Source organism: Chamaea fasciata, unplaced genomic scaffold, assembly GCF_029207755.1.
Source record: "Chamaea fasciata isolate MVZ Bird 193981 ecotype frontalis unplaced genomic scaffold, bChaFas1.0.hap1 SCAF_1, whole genome shotgun sequence".
Classification (NCBI taxonomy): Eukaryota; Metazoa; Chordata; class Aves; order Passeriformes; family Sylviidae; genus Chamaea; species Chamaea fasciata.
Window position 1 is genome coordinate 94,811,753 of NW_027094086.1, and position 21,059 is coordinate 94,832,811.

General features: G+C 41.0%; 1 protein-coding gene across 1 annotated transcript in view; it reads left to right on the top strand.

Moving 5' to 3' along the window:
- KCNG2 (potassium voltage-gated channel modifier subfamily G member 2) overlaps positions 1 to 21,059 on the top strand; it is a 53,390-nt gene that overhangs the window by 15,073 nt on the left and 17,258 nt on the right. The window contains exon 2 of the mRNA XM_066189625.1: positions 14,740 to 15,563. Coding sequence (XP_066045722.1) covers positions 14,808 to 15,563 — 756 coding nt within the window. The 5' untranslated portion in view covers positions 14,740 to 14,807. The remainder of the gene's footprint in view (positions 1 to 14,739; positions 15,564 to 21,059) is intronic.

Below are 21,059 nucleotides of genomic sequence, written 5' to 3' on the forward strand. Positions count from 1 at the left end.
TAGCCTGTCCGTACTGCAAGACTTCTGCAGTTTGCAGCTGTGTATTTATAAATCTTTATGACAGTCTGACAAACACACAATATCCAGGCATTCCATCACAGCTACCAGTGAGTGCTCACATGATGCCTGTACATACAGTATGAGAAGTAGTTTGCCAGTCTCTCATAGACTGGCAAACTAAGTGGTCCCGATTTTTCTGTCACTTAAACAAATTCCCAGTTTTGTCTTGTCAGTAGGAATGCAGACGATGTATAAAACCGAAGCAGGAGGCCAAACAAAAGCATGAGATTCTAGCACATGAAAAGGTATTAGGTGGTTAGGTTTAATTTATTTTTCATATCTGGGCTTTGGTTTTGTATAATTACAATGAGTAGTAGAATTTCTAGGGTTTTGTCTTGGTTTAGGAAGACAGGTATCTGCTAGGTAAAATTACAATCAGAGGCTCTTTGGCAAAGATTTGGGAAATAGGAATAGCAGTTCTTTACTAGTATGTAATACAAAGCAAACAAACACAAAAAAACTGCCCCCCCACTAAACAACTACAGCATTAATGACAAACGACAACAGTACCAAGAACCTTGAGGGCTTTGTTTCACAAAACCCACGGCAGTTTGGTTTCGGTGTCCCTGCAGGATTCTCAGAGCACTAAGCTGGAACAGTGGAAAAGTCCCGGGCTGGTAGCTGGGATGGCAGGGTGTCCCGGCAGGCAGGGGCAGGATGTCCTGGCAGCGCAGGGGGTGTAGGGTCACGCTGCAGCAAGAGGAGCAGCGCCGAAGAAGCCGAAGGCGAGGCAGAAAGCGGCCCAGCTTCCGCGAGTGGCAGAGAAAAACTCAGGATTCAGGTCGAACCGGTGATAGTAGATTTCCCAGGACTGGATCCCTTTGGCCACAGTGAAACTCTTCCAGCCAGCAACAGCCGTTCTCCCCTCGGCGTGCTTTGCAGCGGCTGAGCTCCTCGAGGAGCGGCAGACACGCGTCCCCCGAACGCCGGAAGCAGAAAAGCACGCAGCTGCCTCAAGCTTTGTCTTTTACCTGCGTTATCTCTCCCTTCCACCTTTTGTCCACCTCTTTGTTTCGGTTAAGTACTCTCTAGTATCCAACACTTGGTCTCCTTGGTAACTTGTGGGGAAAAAATTCTTTAGAGGAAAAAAAAGGAACAAACCTAACCCCCAACAGGTTTTGAGGAAACTAGGACTTTTTTACTGTGGTTCATAGAGGATGCATTTTAGTTTAAAATCCTTCTACTTTACCAGTCCAGGACTGGGAAGGCTATTTGCTATTTTTAGAAAACAGCATTTATCCAGCAGCAGAAGAGGTAGCACCAGTTGACATTAACCCTTTCACTGGCTTCTCTTTTTCCATTTGGCTCTTGGGTGCATGTATGTGCTTTGGAAGGATGAGGACTGTCAAGTTTTCCATAATGACATGGTGTGACCAAGATATCTCCCCTCCAAAAACAGGGATATCTGTTAATGTGCCCTGTTTTTCAACCTGTACACATGTTCATACACACATTTTAACTATGCCCAGACATGTTTCCAGCTGGTCCCCATCACAAGTACCTTTGTATGAGCAGACACCTGATCAAGCTACAGACACTGGAAATTCACATGCACAGCATGGGTACATGCAAAACCAGTATCTGCAGTGATCACATTTAACTGGAGAATTAAGGAGTTACGCTCTGTAATGCTAATTTCTGAATGTGTTCAGCTTGGGTAAAACAGGAAACATTTAGTAATAAATATAGCTGCCTAGCGTGAATCTTATGGAAACTTCTTCCAGGATAGTGTTTAACTTTAATTACAGAAAATTTCAGGTTTACATGCACCAAAGCATGGTAAAAATCCACTGGGTTTTTTTAACAGTGCTGCTGTTTCAGTGAGTATCTTCTCCATCTGCGTGGAGAGATCCACTGATCCGCAGCACTGACTTTTGATGTAAGAGTGCCGTACTTTAAAAAGTTATGAATATGGAGGATCTTTTGTCTCTGCCAAGAGATTAAAAATAAACCCCCAAAGGCTCTGTGTGCAAAGATTCTCAAAGGACCTGTTTACCTAGCGTAGTTCTGTTTGCCCAGAGATGGCTCTTTTAGATGTACTAGCACTTGGCATCCAGCTGTTGCTGTTGTGCCACATCTGCTACCCTCGGATATCCCAAGGTGTCTCAGATTCACTGGGTGTCTCTGTGCAGGCACCAGATTTAAGCTGCTTGTTTGCACTGGAAGCCAGTGGGAGCTGATGACTGGTTTGACCCTCCTTGGTGCTTCCTGGCCTTGTGCTCCTGAGGGCTGGTTTTGGGGAACCACATGCATTTTGTGTCACAGACCTCACATCTGTCATTTCCCTACCTGTGGAGGGAAATATATGGATATCTGCATAGATATGAATATACGTGGGGGGAAATACAACATTTTCTAAGGGAGTGCTTATAAATACTTAAGCAGGGGCTTAGTACCAGTCATGCATTTACTTGGTAATGGTTTTCTTAGGTGATATAGCAGACTGGGGTCCTGACTCTGAAACAGGGAGAGAGCTTCTTACAAGCTGCTTAGCACTTGCTAACTTCCATGAAAAGTGTAGGGATTCAGCATATGCTTGAATTAAGCTCTAAAATAATGAAGTATCTGCTTTATACCATATTTATCTCTATCTTTTTATCCTTCTCCTCTTCCTTCACACTGTAATTACATGTTTCTTTTTGATTTAGTAGTTGTAAGCATAAAACCACCAAGTGATTTTAGTTTATGATCAAACAGTACCATTTACATTTCTTAGCTGACCACAAGAGGTTTAGCTAAGTGCTTTCTCTCTCCCACTCTCTTTCTGTAAACCCATCTGTGTTTGCTCAAGTCTCATATTTATTTCACACTTTGTTTCCCTTCCAGATCATGAAGCTATCCTTTACAGCCACAAAAAGCATCTCTATAATGATGACAGAGACACAGAAATTCATCTTATGAACACGGTTTACTGTATAGCACTGGTAGGATCTTTCCAGTTCTGTCCAGCAAGCCTTCCCAGTGGCACCCTCCGCTCCAGCTCCTCAAAAGCCTGAAAAGGATGGACCTCTCTAGAATCCAATTCCATAGCCCATTCAATTCCTGTTGATTCAGCTGAAGCTAGGCTTTGTGGAGTATGATGGTAAACTTCAGGACAAGGTTTCTGAGACCAAACAGGGTTTCAAGTTCCTGTCAGGTTATAGAAGTATAAATTTTGCTCTTGGGAAGGGGACTGACTGAACTGGAGAGCAACTGCTTAATCAGAATCAAATGAAATGATTCTGTATCAGTGAGCTACTGAGACTGAATGCATTAAATAAAATAAGGTCATTTAAAGTGTAAAATAAATAATACAAAAAGAATTATGCCGTACAAATCAGATTACATGCATTCCTTTCTAGCATCTTCATTAAGTAGCTGTTAGCTACTTACTTGCCGATCTTTATTCAGATTTTTAGATGCTGATGTCTGTGCTTACTTTTTACTCAATGAGCAAGCAAATTGGATATGAATTCGTATTTTATGAGATGTCTTTTAATTAAAAATTTTCAGGAGGAGATAGAATGAAAGTTATTTTGTTGCTTATTTTTTCAGTGTATCTTTTGTGCTGACAGTTAAGGTTGGTTGTTAGCAAAAAAACCCCAGTAATAGAATAATGAAGTTTTGTTTGGAACAAATGCCCTAGGATAAGTAAAATTGAGGTACATTAATCTGGGGTGTTCTGCTGTATTGCATGATGCAAATACACAGAGCTGCTGATCACATAAGCTTTGTGCCTGAGAATCACTTCTATTCACTGCTGTCACTGTGGAGGGAGACAAAAGAGTTTTTGTAGAGACCATGCTCCAGATTCTTCAGTGTCGTAGGTAAACCACGTATTTACCAAAGTACAGGCATGGAATAGAGTTGGAGCCCAGCTTTTATGTTCGGAACTATGAAACTCCGCCATTCTGTGATCCTTCTCATTTAGCTAAGCATCTTTTTTCCATCTTTTTTCCCCTGACTATGTCAGTACTGCAGTGCCCTAGCAAACACAACCTGATGAGTTATTCATCTGCAGAGCACCTTCCAGGGAGCCTCATTTGACAGTCAGGGAGCATAGTTGGAAAGAAAAAGAGGCGCAAAATTATTCCTACACTTGCTAGTCTCCAGCTTCTTTGAGAGCCTGTCAGATCTTCAGATCTTCTGGCAACACAAGAAAGTGAGAGCAGCTTTCCACTGCTCAGAGTGAAATAGTCATGGATATCCTCTTAGCTGCACAATGAACTGGCCAGTCAGGTAAAGGTGGAATGAAAAAGCAACTTCCTCAACTCTGCTGGCCCAGGTCACCTTCCTATTTTCCATTGGCAATGCTAATAATAAGCTTTATTACTTTATTTATTATTTTATATATTTTATGCATTTATGTATTTTATCTATTTATATATTATGCATAGCACCCCACAATGAACCTCTCTCACAGAGCGCTGCAGTAGGAACCTGTTGGGGGAAGTTAAAACCAATGAGGCAACCATGAATGAGGCCTGGAGTGAAGTCTTACCTCCTGAACAAGGCCAGTGGGCTAATTAATTACCTCCTGAGTTTTTAATGTGAGCACCACAGACTATGCAGCTCATGGAGCCTTCCTCATGGAAGGCGAAGGCCAATTGGCAGTGAACTGAAGTAACTGGAAATTCCACATCGTCTTTCTGATGGTAATAAGATTTAAAGCATGACAACACAGGGGAAGGAACCAGTAGCTTTGGAGTGTGCCAGAGATACTGGGATCTGGCAGTGATTTATTGTTTGTCTCACTTGCAGAATAATTTATGCCTTATGTGTAACAACATGTCCTTTTGCTGCATGAAAATAACTGCTCAGAAACAAAATCGTACCAGTAGTGGCGATGCTGTAAAATGAATTCCTTAGTGGTATTTTATCCCAATGTTTCTGCGTGATTTCTGGTATTGCAAGTAGAATGGTGGTGAACAATCTGGCTGAAACTGAAGAAATTCTGAACAGAGGAGAATCTTCTTATGGAGAACAGGAATTGCTCATTTGCTAGCCCAACTGAAAAAACCATGAGTGAAAAATAGCCACCCTGAGCATCCTTTAAAGGTCTGGATTGTTGTCATAGTGTTGATGTTATTTCCTGCTTTCACTTCTCCAAGAGCTCACCTTATTCAGTGGTACCTCTAAACCTGTTGAGTCAAAAACCTTCAGGCTGTGGAGCTGGTCTTAGAATTGAGCTTCTCACATGTCTGTCACTATAGCAGTTCTCTGGAAATACTACATCAGAGCATGTCTGCATGACATCTGATCTACCAGGGTTCTCCAGCAAGATATCAATGAAATGTTTTCATCTCTTGCATACATGAATAATTAGCCTGTTAGCCTTCCTCTTGTATCTGTTCCATTTTTTTTTTTTGAAAGGAGAGGTGGTTTATGAAGTTGAATATTTTGAAAATACTGTATATTTTCAGCAATTATATTGAATCTTTTAAAAGGATTGCTTCATATCCATTGCTGATAACTGGAACAGTCATATTTTACCTGATTTTAAACCCATCATCTTCACAGTGTAGTCCATTCATTCCCACTGCATTGTGTAGATAAGTCCATTGAAATTTTATAGAGAACAAGGTCTTAAAAGGTCTTAAAAATGTTAACATCCTCAGTCTGTGAGGTGACTGAAATAATTGCATTAGAGAAAGTGCAAAGTTTCCTAGTCATTTTGGTTCTTTATTAAACATTAAAACTGATAACATTAACAGATGATCCTTTAAGTGAGTGAGTGTGTTTAGTGAATTTAGGTGTTTCTCTACTGAATACAGCAATGGCAGTTCAGTGGAGGGGAAAGTGGGCTGCTGGTTAGAGAAATTATAGAGATGCCTTATACTATTACAGGTAATTTTCGTCCTCTTCACTAGCAGGGTAAGAATGCGGAAATGCATCTGTAAACCCAAACTGCAAAAGGCCTCTCTACCTGTTTGAGGGAAAAAAATATAAACTGTCTCCCACCTTTGCAGGAACCAAAAGAATCAGTGCTTATACACACACAGGTGCTGTGGCTTTGTCCTGTCAGCTTTTGTTGGGAAAGTTGCTGTTGCTACCACATTTTTCTAGGAGCAATTCAGGACAGAAGATGTAATGAAACGGACATTTTGAAACAGAATTTTGTGTTAAATTTATATAAATACATGAGGGGTTCTTTGTTAGTCATAGTATTAGTTTTCCTATTTATTTGAGCACAAATTTTAATTTTTTAATTTTCTTCAAGCTGCTGCAGTATTTCTGGTTCACCACAACTGAACGTTGCAAAATGTAGATATTCCTGGGTAAAGACTGCACAGAATAGAAGTGAAGGGCTCTGGGAACTTCCTGCTCCAGGCAGTGATGGTCATTCCTTGTGGAAATGCAAATTGTGGACGGAGCAATATCTGGAACACCTTCTCATTTAAAAACACATCTGGAGGTCAGAATTCCTGAATTCTGTCCACAGCAGGAAGGGCGGGTAATTCTTGCTGCAGCAAGCAGCAGCTATTAGCACTATGTGAGTATTCCCAGTGCTCACTGTGGGCGTCATGCCACAGAGTTACGAACCCCCCTCTGTTTAGGTGACACCTCATCTGAGGGCTCTGGAACCACAGAAGAATCTTGTGCAAAAGATGTGTGTCACTGTGAGTGTGGGTAGGGATATTGGGACAAACTAGGCAGAACAAGCTCTGGGGACACCAGATGTGCACAAAGAGAGTGATGAGCTAAAGTGGACAGACTTTAGGTCAGGAGCTATCCTTTAACCAGAGCCTCTCTGAGATAATTCTATTGCATGTGGAGTTTTGTTTGATCCAGTTCCTGTTAACTCCAACCGTGGATTAAATACACAATCTTAATGAGTCCAAATTTAAAAAGTATTCTATGCAATGATGTTAATAATTAACTACAATCATATTAAATTCAGAGGCAGAATTGTGTTTAAGTAGAGATAGGAATATTTTTGAGGTCAGTGCACAATTGACTTATGAAACACACATGAGAACAAGAACGTCATCTGGAAAAAAACCATGAAAACACATAAAATCCAGTGTTCACTAATTCAAGCTAACAAGAGAAGCAAGATGCATCTGTATATACAATTTATCTTTTCTGCAAAGGATTTCATATGGAAATTAAAAAGGCTCGATCTACATCTGAAATCTGTGAGCAGTTAATAAGAGCATTTATTCATGGAATCATTTAGCTTGGAGAAGTCCCTTAGGATCACTGAGTCCAACCGTTAACCCAGCACTGCCAAGTTCACTAAGCCATGTCCCTAGGTGCCGTGTCTGCAAGATCTCCAGGGAACTTGTCTCAACCACTTCTCTCAGCAGCCTATTCCAATGCTTGTTAAGTCTTCCAGTTAAGAAATTTTTCCTAATATCCAGTCTAAGCTTCTCCTGGCACAATTTGAGGCTGTTTCCTCTCATCCTTTCACATTCAGTCATATGTTTCTAACAACCATTCATACAAACCAGTGAACAGCCCTGAAAGAGACACAAGGACAGGTACAGTTTTTAGGAAAAATGTCCCAGCTAGTCTTTATGAACTTATGAATGTGAAACTGGGCCTAGAGTGGCATCACACACTCAAACCTTCTTATTTCTAGTCAGAAATCTAGTTGGTATATTCTGTACAAAATCAAGCGTATTAATCATGTGGGTGGGAAGCTGCTAAGTATAGAATTGCAAAAACCAGTAGGATGGATCAGAAAGAAGAGATCCATGTTAGGAGCAGAGCTTGTGTTAAAAACTGCTTTTTCCCCCCGCAGTGATCTGCAGACAAACTGGAACACTTGACTGATAATTCTGGGATTTTCAAAGACACCAAAACTTGTTTGGTTTTTTGTGCTTCCCAAATTTTGGCAACAAAAATGAGACAATCTGTTTAATTTCCTGGCTGAGAGGGATAAACAATGCTGTTTTAAAATACTACACTCTGTCACTTTTGCATTTGATAGTGCATTCACATTGTATCTTAGGCCAGCTGTGGGTATGTAATCATGACTGGAGCAGATACTTTAAAAACTGAATTTTGATGATTCTTTTATTCCTATATGTTATTTTTTAGTAACTATCTAAAAACAGGGAAAGAAATATTTCAGATTGGCAACTAACTCATAGTACCTTATCTGACTGGCTGATTAAATGGGATACTAACAGAATTAATCAGTAAGGTGCCTAAAATAAACTCGTGAGGGATTAATGGAAGAATAAAAACTTCACCATTTAGTGGCTGCCAGTAAGGGTCAAAGGTACCGTGTTCACAGGGCTCAGTCTCTGATCAAGCAAGTGCAGACAGAACACATTTTAATTTTAGGCTCTTGACACTGTATACTTAATCCAAGGTTGCAGTTAAGGGCAACTGGATCAAACAAATTTCCATGTCCAATCTAATCTTCCCAGAGTTTGAGAGGTACAGCTCTGCTCTGAAGTCCCTTCCCTTTAGCACATCATCCATTTGGTGCATATTTGGAGTCTGTTCAGTTGTTCAGGAAATATGAACTGAAGATGAAAACACATTTTATGAACCTTTTTCTTTGGTAACTGAGGGTTAATTCACCTAAAAATAAAGCATGGTTTGAACATGATGTTCTGTTTTATTGTAAGTAGTAATAATTCTGTGGGGAAAAGCTTTTCTGCCTAATCCTTGCAGTGTCTGCTTGTTTTTTATTTATAGTTCTGTTGAAGTGAAATACATGTTTTAGGACCTTTGTGAAATCTTGAAGCTTGCTAGCCTGAACAGAATTCTGTAATTCTGGGTAGAATGCAAAAATAAGCTTCCTCTGTTTGTATTTTACCTAGCATGTCTGCCTTTGTCTGCTATGCAACCGAAGTGTGCAAATAGCTTCTTAGAAATAATAGTTCAATGCTATTTAGGGTACAAAGATAAATGGGCACCAAAAGCTTGTGGAAGTGTGGAATTAAGATTGAGTTTAGCTATGAAGATACAGGTAAAGATCCCATACCTTCATGTAGGTAGTTGAATCAAATCCCTGATTTCTTAAACATGTCACAGTGTTCATACTTTCATTATAGAACTCTGGCAAGTGCAGTGACACAAGGTAACTCATAATCTGTCTAATGGAGACAGATAGCTATGGGTGTATGTCAGAATAATTAATGTTGAGTCAAGTTAATTTTTTCATTTAACAAATTGAATTGTTTCAGCTGATTATGTAGTGTGGCCTAAATGTGATGAGGGATGTTCAAAGAAGAAAATTATTACTTTTTTCCTCCACTGAATTAATGAAAATGTTAAAGAAAATGTACGCTCAGAATATGCAACAATGCCCAGCTTCACATGCTAAATTTTACAGTATGAGTCGAGTCTCCTGGGCTTCTTGGACTGACTCTTGCAGCATCCTCCTCAAGGCTCCCAGAACACCCTGGAGAAGACTATCTTGGCTATTGTGCTCCATACCTGCACAGGAAACCCTTCTTTCTCTGTTAGATGGGAACATCTCAGCTAGGTGTGTAAGGTGGTGTCCCTGCTTCCTGTTACTCTGATGAAACAGACAAAATGAGGGGCTGTTGAGAATTCTAGTACCTTTTCAACTTTTTGAGCTATTGCCTTCCCTAAGCAGGGGCTTAGGAGGTTAGGGATGTTAAAGTTTACTGATAATAAATACGGAAATATGTAAAATTTGACTGTGTCCAAGTTGTAGTTCCCCTGAAAGGAGTGTGTTGTGATGTGAGGTTCAGTCTCCCAAGTACCAGGAGACAGGACAGTAGGAAATAGCCTGAAGTTGTGCCAGGGGAGGTTTAGATTGGATATTAGGACGCAATTCTTCCCTGATAAGGTGGTCAGGTGTTGGAACAGGCTGCCCAGGGAAGTGTGTGAGTCACCATTCCTGGAGGTATTTAAAAGACCATAGATGTGGCACTTTGGGAAGTGGTTTAGTGGTGGACTTGGCAGTGTCAGGGTAATGGTTGACCTCAGGGATCCCCTAAGGGTCTTTTCCAACATAATGATTCTAAATTCCGTGATAACGACTACGTAGGGAGGCGTAGTCATGTTCACTGTGGACAAACTCAGAAGTTAATTCATCAAATCCCATAGTCTGCCTTCTAGGCTAAGCTGCATCTGTTTTACCATATCCTCCCAGTCCCCTTTTCAGTTTTGTTTTGTTTTGTTGGGGTTTGTTTTGTTTTGCTTTTAAACGTGTATTTCTCACACCCCATCTGTTTTGCATTTTGTAAGCCTCCTGGGCAGGTGCTCTCCTCTCCATGTTTCCACAGTGACTGGCAAGGACTCATTATTGGGAGTCCAAGTTCTACTAGATTGTAGTACATACAAGAGTAACCTGGATCTCTTAAGCCTCCTTGTCCACACTATCAGCTGTAATATCACCAAATGTATGGTCAATTGCATTGCGTAAGGTTCAGTATTAAAGTGATTGGGTATGCTGTTATTTATGGATCATATCACAGTAAGAAGTGGGAACTGCTTTGGTCCCAGGCAGCAATGCCAGATTTCAGCACATCCCTGACTGGAAATAGCTGAGCACTGCAGAACAGATTCACTGACTCAACTCTCATTGGAATTGAGAGAAAACATCTTGTGGTCGCCCTAAGATATGTTTCATGGTTGTGGCTTTAAATTATGACGCAATTACCTGATCTCTCTCAAAATGTGTTTCATTTCACAAAGAAAATCTTGAAACATTAATTACTAAAAGGTCTCAGGGCTTCCTCTTGCTACTGTAGCACAAATGTAAACTTTCAATACTTTGTAATCTACAGCAGTAGTTAAAGAGACTGTTCCCAAAATCACACAGTAGTTCAAGTAGAAAGGGACCTCTAGAGTTCATCTGACTTATCTGCCGCTGCTTAAAGTGGCATCAGCTAGAACAGGTTACTTGGGCCTGTGTCCAGATGGGTTTTGAATATTCCCAAGGACAGAACCTCCACCACCTCTCAGCATTCTCTCTCAGTGTTTGACCACCCTCAGAGTAACAGTTTTCTTCTGTGCAAATGCACAAAGACCCCTGAATTCTCCCTGTTTTCCCCCCAGGCGCTTCAGAACCACCTGATCAGGCTGGTTTCTCAGAATAGGTGTGAGCGTTCTGCCCATGACACTTTCCTGTACCCTCATTTATGTGCACACACTTTATGTGGCCACCCTTCCTCACGAAGTCTCTCTTGCCATGGTACCCTGCGGTCTTTGCTCCACCACTACTTGCCTTCCATCACTGTTTTTAAGCTCTCCTTGCAAGGCTGCTCAGCCTCTTGGTAGGGATGATTTTGCCCCATTTTTCATTCTTATCCAAGGCAGCTTGAGACCAGGGGAGCCTCATGCAGAATCACATATGACTTGGATGCAGCGATACTGATAGAATAGGATAGTGAGGAATGTTTGTGTGAAGAACAGTTCTAGGAGCACGCAAAGTGAAAAGGCAGTAAGCAGAGAAAAAGTCCTCTCTTCACTGAGGAAATAATTCAACAAAAAGAAGAATATGAGGCAGTTGTGTGCTTCTGACATTTATTGAATCTTTAAAACCTTTGATGAGAAATACCTGAATTGTGTATCTCAACTGTCTGCTGCTGACAAAATGTGGCTGAACTTGTGTGTGTGTGCAGACATATACATGTACATACACAGATGGCCAAAGAAAGTACTTCTTAGTGAATAAAAATTGTTTGACTATACTTTAAAAAAAAAAAAAGAACCCACACAATGTATGACCCACCCTGTATATAATCCTCAAACTGAAATATTCATATGGCATTTCTCCCACAGCACATCAAAATTAAGAACAACAAATATAGAGTCAAATTCTGTCCTTCATCCCTGTGATGGGAAGCTTATTCCAGACTGTATTTTAATAGTCTTTCACGCACCCATGTGTCAGATTAAATAGTAGAAATGCCAACTGGATGATAATGTAGTATAATTTCTGGAAGTATTGGCTTTTAATGTTAATCTTCAATGGGATGCTTTACTGCAGGCATGTGCATACATTAGATAACCTTGGCATGCAGAGAGTATTTTAAGACCTACATAATTTTGAAACACCCTTTAATATTTAGTGGAAGTCATGATACATTCCATGCACATAAGATCAGAAGCAGACCTTCCAGGCTTGTTTTACTTCTCAGTACAGATGCCACATTGGAAGCCCACAGTATTTTGGTTTTCTATAGGACAGTTAAAATGGCACCACAAGCTGTTCCACTGACATCTGAGCCTGGTCTTGGGCAGTCAGCTCACTAGGTGGAAGTGCCAAGGAAAATAAGAAATACAACTCTCTTCACATGCTCATCTTTTAATCTGAGATTAAATATGAGATTTCCAAAACAAATGCTGCCAGCTATTATGGATTCTGGGATGTTGAACTGTGATGGTCAGAAAATTCATAGAAGTTACTGAACTCCAGCATCTGGTGCTACCTGCACTGTGCAGAATCAACTTGTTAAATCACAGGCAACTTTAATTTGTAACTACTTCTCTCTCACTTTCTATTTATCCACTGATGATTTAAAAAAAAAAAAACAAAAACAAAAACAAAAAACCTGCATTCTTAAGCTTTAGATTTAAGAAACATGATTTTATATTCACAAAATAAAAGATTAACCCTCTGTAATTCACAGATTTTGTAGCAATCAACATGCTTACAGATTTTCATATTGAGTTAGCTGCTGCTTAGAAGGAGTAAGAAGTGCGTATAAGTTTAGATTCAAAGCAGTTCTGTGAAATGTATCTGGCCCCTCCGTGCAACAACCTGCTACAGGGAGGAGGGGAAAAAACAAATCCTGGCCTTGATGTCAAAACAATGTAAACTCCTTTTAGTATGTTGACTTGTGGAACATGTGAGGCACGAAAACAAAAGCGCAGAGCCCTCAGTAGTGACAGTGAATATTTTATCTTACCAAGAGAAAGCGACAAGAGGCCAAATCCTCAAAGCATATGCCGTGCTGACAGTGTGCTCTTGCTGTGACAGTAATGGTATTTGCAATCCCAGCTGCACTCAAGCCTGTGCTGTAAAAGCACCCATTCCTCAGAGTGCGTGTTGCCCTTTACTGGCCCTTAGCCAGATGAAGGAGCTCGTCTCTCTTGCTCATGTTGCCCAGTAGAAACGGATGTTTAAACAATTATTTTTCTCCCCCGGAGTGAAATTGGAGAGATTTTGGCATCATTAGCTCTTCTGAAATTTTCACGGTGCTGAAAAGTATCTTTAGGTGAGTGTAGCTTTTTGCACATAAGGCAACCATTCTCTGGCTTTTTACAAATATCTAAATGTTGTTCTGAAATTCAGGGACTGGATCATCATAGAAATGTTGAAGCAAAAGTACCACTGTTACTGCAGTGTTGTCGTTCGAGAGTGGTTGGTAAGAATGCTTAGAGAGTGATTCAGGGCTGTGACTAAAAGTATTCACCGGTCTCTGTCAGAGATTGCTTTGACTAAGCCTAATGAGCTAAGAGTTGGTGAGCCGATTCAAGAAAACGGAAGCTGCTCCTCTGGGAATGTGTTTGAATGTGTATGCTCTCCAGTTTTTCCTAGCACCCATTTGTTTGCTGTTCTCTCCCAGCTGAGGCATGAGATTCAGAGGGAATGTTGCTTATAAATTATGGAATTACTGGCTCATGATTACCATTCTGTCATCAAAAATGTCAGTTTATCCTTCACTAGTAAGCTCTTTCTCGGTTTCTCCATCCTCTGCTTAAAATTGTTCACCATCACTGCATCCATTCCCAGCCCAGGTCTTTGTGTGGAGGCTCAGTCATCCTGTACTGACTTCTTGTTTCCTAGTTCATATTTGAGCAATTCAGGAAGTTTTGGGTGATTCACAAATGCAATTACATGGTAGCATTTCAAGGCATCCCAGTATCACTTTAGAGAGACAGCTTTGAAGAATGCATGTGATGAGCTTTAGAGAAAGTAAGGAAGCAATGTGGATTGTGATGTGGCAAAGGAGGGATAAGCAGGAGGCACAAATTAAAACCTGGAATTTTACGCAGAATTCCTTCTAAATGTGACCAGTTGGGTTCTGCACTATCCAGAAGTATTCATTCTGAGGTTCAATCTCCTGTTTCAAGAGCTGCTTACAGGCTGCTTGGAACCCTGTCCACAGCAGCAGCCAAGTCCAGAGCAGAGCTTTCAGAAGTTCCAGGCTCCCAGGCAGGCTCTGGTTTCAGCTCAGACCCAGCATGCCCTTAGCTCCCACATATTCATTGCTATTGCTACCTAGGCTTGGTAGCCTTAGGTTGGGAATTACCCACATTTCTGCCATCACATTTCTGACTGCACTGTAAGTATCCATTTTATCCTCACCCACCGTATAGGCTTTTTGTAATAGGAACATGATGTAGATGGGCCAAAATAATCAAAAAAACATTTGCAACTAAGTTTTTTTATTAAGTTGCTAAACTGTAAATCGCCATTTATCCAAATAACTAGATTTCTCTTCTAGTATGCATTGATGTCCAGGATATAGCTTGAACCTCTAGAAATTTCTAAAAATGGCAATACACTGGTTTTGTTTCCATTCAATGACTAACTAAACCCTCTAGAAGTAACAGCATGGCTTCTGACCTGATTGTAGTGTAAGTTCTTTCCCCGAGAGACTATCAAGCAAAGATAATCCTAAAATAATGGGGGAAAAAGGAATGCCATAGAGAAGAGTTTCTTGGGAGGGAGGGGTTAAATGATTAAATGATAAATGATTGTTAGCATTTAAGAGTGCCCTACTTTTCTTGTAATTTTAAAATTCTGTTTTGCAGATAGACTTGCTGGTCAAGCTCCAGATGCTTTTGTTTGAGTAGCCTCAACCTCCCTATGGACTCAACAGATGTACCACGAAATGGCATTGCTCACTGGGAATGCAGATCCTGAGTTCAGCTCCCGCTCCTTCAACAACTTGGAAAACCTGTGTGAAGTGCAAACCAAGAAAGGATTCTTCTACAAAAAGGCCAAACTTCTGCATCCTGGAGAAGACCTGTGCTGCTTAGCCCGCTTGGATGACCGGTCCAGGTTTGTGATTATCAATGTAGGTGGTATTAAGTACAAAATTCCCTGGACCACCTTGGAGAACTGCCCCTTGACCAGGCTTGGGAAGCTAAAATCTTGCAACAATTATGATGAGATCATGGATATCTGCGATGATTATGATGTTAGCTGCAATGAATTTTTTTTTGACCGTAATCCTAGTGCCTTCAGAACGATCATGACATTCCTGACAGCTGGGAAGCTGAGGCTTCTCAGGGAGATGTGTGCTCTTTCATTCCAGGAGGAGCTGGTGTACTGGGGGATAGAAGAGGACCACCTGGAGTGGTGCTGTAAAAAGAGATTGCGACAGAAAGAGGAAGAGGCAGCTGAGGCCAGGCTGTTTGAAAGGGAGATGATATTTAATGAAGCTACGCAATGTGCCTTCCAGGACAACAGCCGACTGAGTTTGTGCATGCAAAAGCTTAGGGATATGGTGGAGAACCCCCACTCAGGGATCCCAGGAAAGATTTTTGCTTGTATTTCGATCTCTTTTGTTGCCATCACTGCTGTCAGCCTCTGCATCAGCACCATGCCAGATGTCAGAGAAGAAGAGGATCGGGTAAGTGCAGCTTTTTTTGGGGTAGAGTGTGTTTTGCATTGTTGTCTCCTCAGGAAGGGTGACAGGCAAAATCACTCCAGCAGATATGTAGGTATTGTGTTCAGTATATATTCAGATGTGGAGGGCTGGCTGCGTAGAGCACAGAAAGTGTTATGTCACTTAAAACTGGGGGAAGATTGGGCCAAACTCTGCCCTGCCAGCCCAGCTTAGTCAGTTCACACCAGCAGATAGCCTTACCCACCAGATTTGTTTTCTGACATGTCTAACCAGATGACAAACTAGCTACTCTGGGGATAAAAACCAGCCTTTGTTGTGGTTTAATGTCTTGAGGTTAGGTTTAAAGCTAACAGATCAATTTTCCCTAAAGGTACTTTAACAATTTGAATGAACTCTCAATGAGCCAGTGTAAAAACCACATTTAAAGTATTTTGATGCCATAGGGTGATCTAAAGGCCAGGGAAGCTGAGGCAGCAACTTAACAGCAGAAACAGAGCAATTGTCCTAATTTTCAGACCTGCTTAGTATTCTCAAGTGTAAGCTGAGGATGATTCATGCCCTTGAAAATCAAGTCTTACAGATATTTTGTTTATTCTTTAGTTCATTGAATTTCCTAAGGGTTTAGTCCCTTTTTTTTGTGCAAGCAGCTCAGTTTCCTAGGATTAATTGTATATAGGCCAGTGAGAGCTCATCTGAAAAATGGTAGTGGAGGACATTCACATTTTCTTCACATATGTGCTGAAATGCAATCTGAGGAGTTGGAGGTGGGGACGTTTAGAAGAATTGATGCACTCTCTAGTTTTACCCAACTCCAAGCTTGACACTAAATGTTTGGGCTTATTTCCCAGCCCCCGTGGTCATTAAATGTGGTTGTGAACTTCAGCTACTAAGGCAGTACTTCACCCCATGAAGTGCTGCCTCTGAGCTGAAGGCTGAGGTCCCCTGGAAGCAGCTCTTCCCAAGTGCTGTCACCCAGGTGCTGGATGGCTTGTGCCCCACTGCCACGAGCAGAAAAGAAGGTGATCATCCCCAGACAGAGGCATTTACTGTAATGTCACGTTGAAAGTAAAATCCATGCTGATGGAAAATTGATCCAGCTGCTCCAGAGAGACCCCTGCATCTGACTGAGCACCCTGTGTACAGTTAAACCCACCCTTTGCTTGTGAGGTCTGCTCAGGTTGCATCTCAGCTGAGTAGTTTGATTTGGAATCAGACTCATTCAGGAGCAGCCAGGAAAAAAAGAGAAAACATTTGGCATATTGACTGATACATGATTTATTATCAGATCTTTATTTTAAGGGCTTTTTCTGATTTAAAACTTGAGGATGGTAGTACTGGGTATTAGTTAACACTATATTGTCCTTATAATGTTTTTAAGATATCATTTCCAAAACATACGCCTTTTACTGTAATTAACCATCAGAGCTCCAGTATCCTGAATTCTAGGCACAAAGGATATTTTACTATTGAAAACAGAGATGTATTTACTGTTTAATTGTTCCCAGGTTTGAGAGCTGAACAACTGCTTTAAGAATTATGAGAGTTTAGGAACCTTATGTTTTTACAAATGGTCTGAACATAAATAGGGACTCATAATAATAGGCTAATAATATTTTTTGGGTGGAGCAGCATAACAATGAGGATAGAGCAAGCATATGAAAAAAGCCTGGATTTCTTGGTAAGCTGGAACCATTAGAAAGAGCACATTTTCATAGTCAAATGCAAAATTTTGCAATAAAGATGAATGCAGGCTTGCTTGTGTAAAAGCAGGGACTCTGGTTCCCAAAATGAGGCTCTAAATAATTTATAGGGTACAAGCAACCATAAATTCCTATTGCAGCATAAAATCAGAAGGGTTAATGCCATCCTTGAATATCTAAGCTGGGGAGTATTAATAAGAAGCTGGAAGATTTTTTTGTGCCTGTATGCAGTATTGGTGAGACTGACACTAGAATAGTGCAGTCAGTTCTCACATTCGTATTTTTAATGGTGTTTTGAAAAATTGGGAGAGGGATAAAAACCTGTAAATCTTAGACACCTGGAGAAAATGCCATACAATAAGAAACTTGAATATTTCAGTTCATTTAAATTATTGGAAGGAAGCTGAGTGGATCAGGCACATAAGTGGCTTTTTATGAGGCAGAAGAACTGTATCATGTAAAAGACCTTTAAATTAAGCAGAGGAATGATGCTTGGATAAAAGCTGAATTGTTATAAATTTATATAGGAAACTTTATGCCAATATTTGCTGGGATTGCTATATGCCAGTAATACCAAAGTGATTCATTACTGGGACAGACTAGGAAGAAAATCAGTGGATTTTGTGCTTCTAGACATTTTCAATTAAAAGCTCGGCGCCCTTTTGTTTAGCCCTCAGCTAAACAGACTCTCCTTCAATCAAAACAAAAACATCAATTGCAGATCAAGTTACAAAGGTGAAATTCTTGCAATACAGAGAAGATCAGAATAAATTATCTAACATTCCTCTGTGCCCTTAAATTCTCAAAAGCACAGAGCTCCTGCAAATAATCTTTGTTCTGCGCTTTGCACAGGGAAGGTCTGTGGGAAGACTGGAAATGGTTATTTTGTTTGAGACAAAAGTGGCTCTCTTGCACAGGGGACTGGTGAAGGATCACTTCTGGCAAGGCAAGGAGCAGGCATCTGCCCACTTGGAATCACCTGTAGGGTCTGGGACCGTGGCTGCAGACTCTGCGTGTACTCCCTCTGTGGCTGAGTGAGCCAAGGCAGCTCTACAAGTAACAGGTGTGGAGACAAGAGAGCTTATGTGAATACAAATTCATGGTAATCCTCCTGAGCTGTATCCCCAGTATCTAGATTAAAATTTGTGCCCAGGGATAGCTCTTTGGTCTGGCTTTGCAGTCTCTTAACAAGCAGAAAAAGGATGTGCAACCCTCCTGACTAAGGAAGAAATAAATAGTAAATACTATTTCAAAGACACGCCATACTCAGTGTGCACATTTTCCAGGCTTTCTGGCTGGCATTGCTGTTGGTGTGGTTCCATGTCGGGGCTGTCATAGGTGCTCTGGCTAGCAAAGAGTGGCCTTTTCCTTGAGCTGGCATTACTACAGAAAACAAAAGCTCTATGTGCCATCTATCTGTCCTGTTACTGCTTCAGGGAACAACAGAGAAGCCAATCATGAAAAAATCCGTGCTGGGGAGCAATTTTCCATACCCTGATCCTTTAATTCCGTCTGAATGGACCAGCTGTTACACCCAGTGGTGTCCTGCAGAGGTGTAAACGATCTCACACAAGATGTAAGTTTGGGACCTTAAAAGTTACAAGTAATTACCAGGTGGGTGAGGAAATTATTTTAGGTACCTGTCTATCTCTTTTAAAATAGAGCAGGAGACTCAATCATACATTTTGTTAACTTTATTAGCTGCTCCTCTGCCTGAATGACAGAGGTAATCCCTGGTGGTTTAACAAGAGTGGGAAGGCTCATGCTCCCCTATACTGTTGATACTTGTACTTACTAAAGGTCACCTTGATTCACCTTGAGTGTTACTCTTTTTTGGAAGTAGTATTGTGTATTTCAGATGCTGCACAATTGTCAGTAGAGTCAACAGAATCAGATCCTGAACTACTTTTCACCTACCAAAGTAGGATATATATTTAGTCAGTCTTTTTCTCATTTAGCTTTTATTTACCAATTAAATTAAATAAAAACCACCAATCCAGTAATGTGTATCATAGCTCCTGGAAATTTCAGTAGAGGGACACTTCAAGTATGTGAAGAAAGCAAACATGTGAAGGCAGTCAGATTCTTCCATGTAAAGTAACAAGACACTGATAAACTTTTTATTCCAGAATTTTCAGAATGGGAGATTTCAATGCAAGATTTAGATTTAATGGTGAAAAGTCTCCTCAAAAGGCAAAATCTGCTGAGACAAAATCATAGCAGGAGCCCTCAGGCACCACACTCTTTCAAGACCACCACAAAAGTCATCTCCAAGACATAAAAATAGCCAGAGGCACAGAGTATCCTCAAGGCATTTTAGGCATATGATACCTTTAAGTGGACTTCTCACCTCTCTAAACAAATGGCAGGCATCGAGTGACTCAAAGAAAGCAGCTAATACATCAGAAAAGTCCTAAACCAGTCAGGGATACATTACAGCAAAAGCTTTAAACACACAGTAAGAGCTAAACAACCAAAAGACATTCAGAGAGATTCAGCTGAGCACCAGATGGTCATCATACTAAACTCTTCATTTTTTTCTTGGTGAAAACAGAAATGTCAACCATTTCTGTCTGAAGATGAATCTTCTCTTTTTTGTTAGACAGCAGCCTTTGTCGTCACAGAAGAAAATGTGGAACATAGAGAATAATATCAAACATTCTGTCCTGATTCAAAAAAGCATTTATAGGCCTGAGCCCCCTGAGCTCAGTCATTTGTAGCAGCACAGTGCAAAACAGGAGAAGCAGATCAGAGAGTTTGTTCTTCACCATGCTTCGTAATGTGTTGGGAAAAGCTAGCCTTATTAAAGATGCTGTGATAGGATGTTACAGTTCAATAACCTTCAGCTGAAGAACATTACAACAAAGAGACTTATAAATAATAAAGTTAATAATAGCTCATAAAGAAGCCAAAATTATTTAACCTTCTAAGCTCAATTTACACACTGTGCTTCAACTTCCATAATGTTGAGGATGGGGAATAGGTAAATTGTGAATGTGCATTTTAAACCATCTTGTGACTAAAGGTTCATTTCACAAAGGTACACACAAAAGTAATCTCAGACAAGGTTAAGAGAGTCTTGTATAATGATTCTCAATAGCTTTCCACAGACAAACTGTTCTGTAAGAGTCTGGATGAGCAGACAGTGAGGTTGACTGAAAACTGTCTGAAGGGCTATGCCCTGGGCATGGTGGTCCGTGACACAGAGTGTAGCTGGAGGCCAGTAACTAACAGCGTCCCCCAGGGCTCCATACTGGGTCCAGTCCTGTTAAACTTATTTATTAGTGTCCTGGAGGATGAAGCAGAGTGTACCTGCAGCGAGTTTGCTGATGACACAAACTTTGGACAAGTGACTGATAGGCCAGACAGTTGTGCTGCCACCCTGAACCGCCCTGACAGGCTGGAGAAACGGGTTCCGGAAGCCTGTGGACCTCAGCAAGGAGAAATGCAGAGTCCTGCATTCCTGGTGAGGAACAGTGCCACGTACAGCAGTACGTGTTAGGGCCCAGCCAGATGGAAAGGAGATTGGTAGAAAAGGACCTGGGTATCCTGGTGGACATCAAGTTGACTGTAAGCCAGCACTGTGTCCAGGCTGCAAAGAAAGGTATCAATATCCTGGGCTGCATCAGGCAAAGTGCTGCTAGCACATCAAGGGAGGAGATGCTTCCCCTCAGCTCAGCACTGGGAGGCCACACCTGGAGCAGTCCAGTGCTGGGCTTCTCAGTGCAAGAGAGATACAGACATGCTGGGCAAAGTCCAGTGGTGCTAAGATGGCACTCTGCTTGAGACTGGAATTACT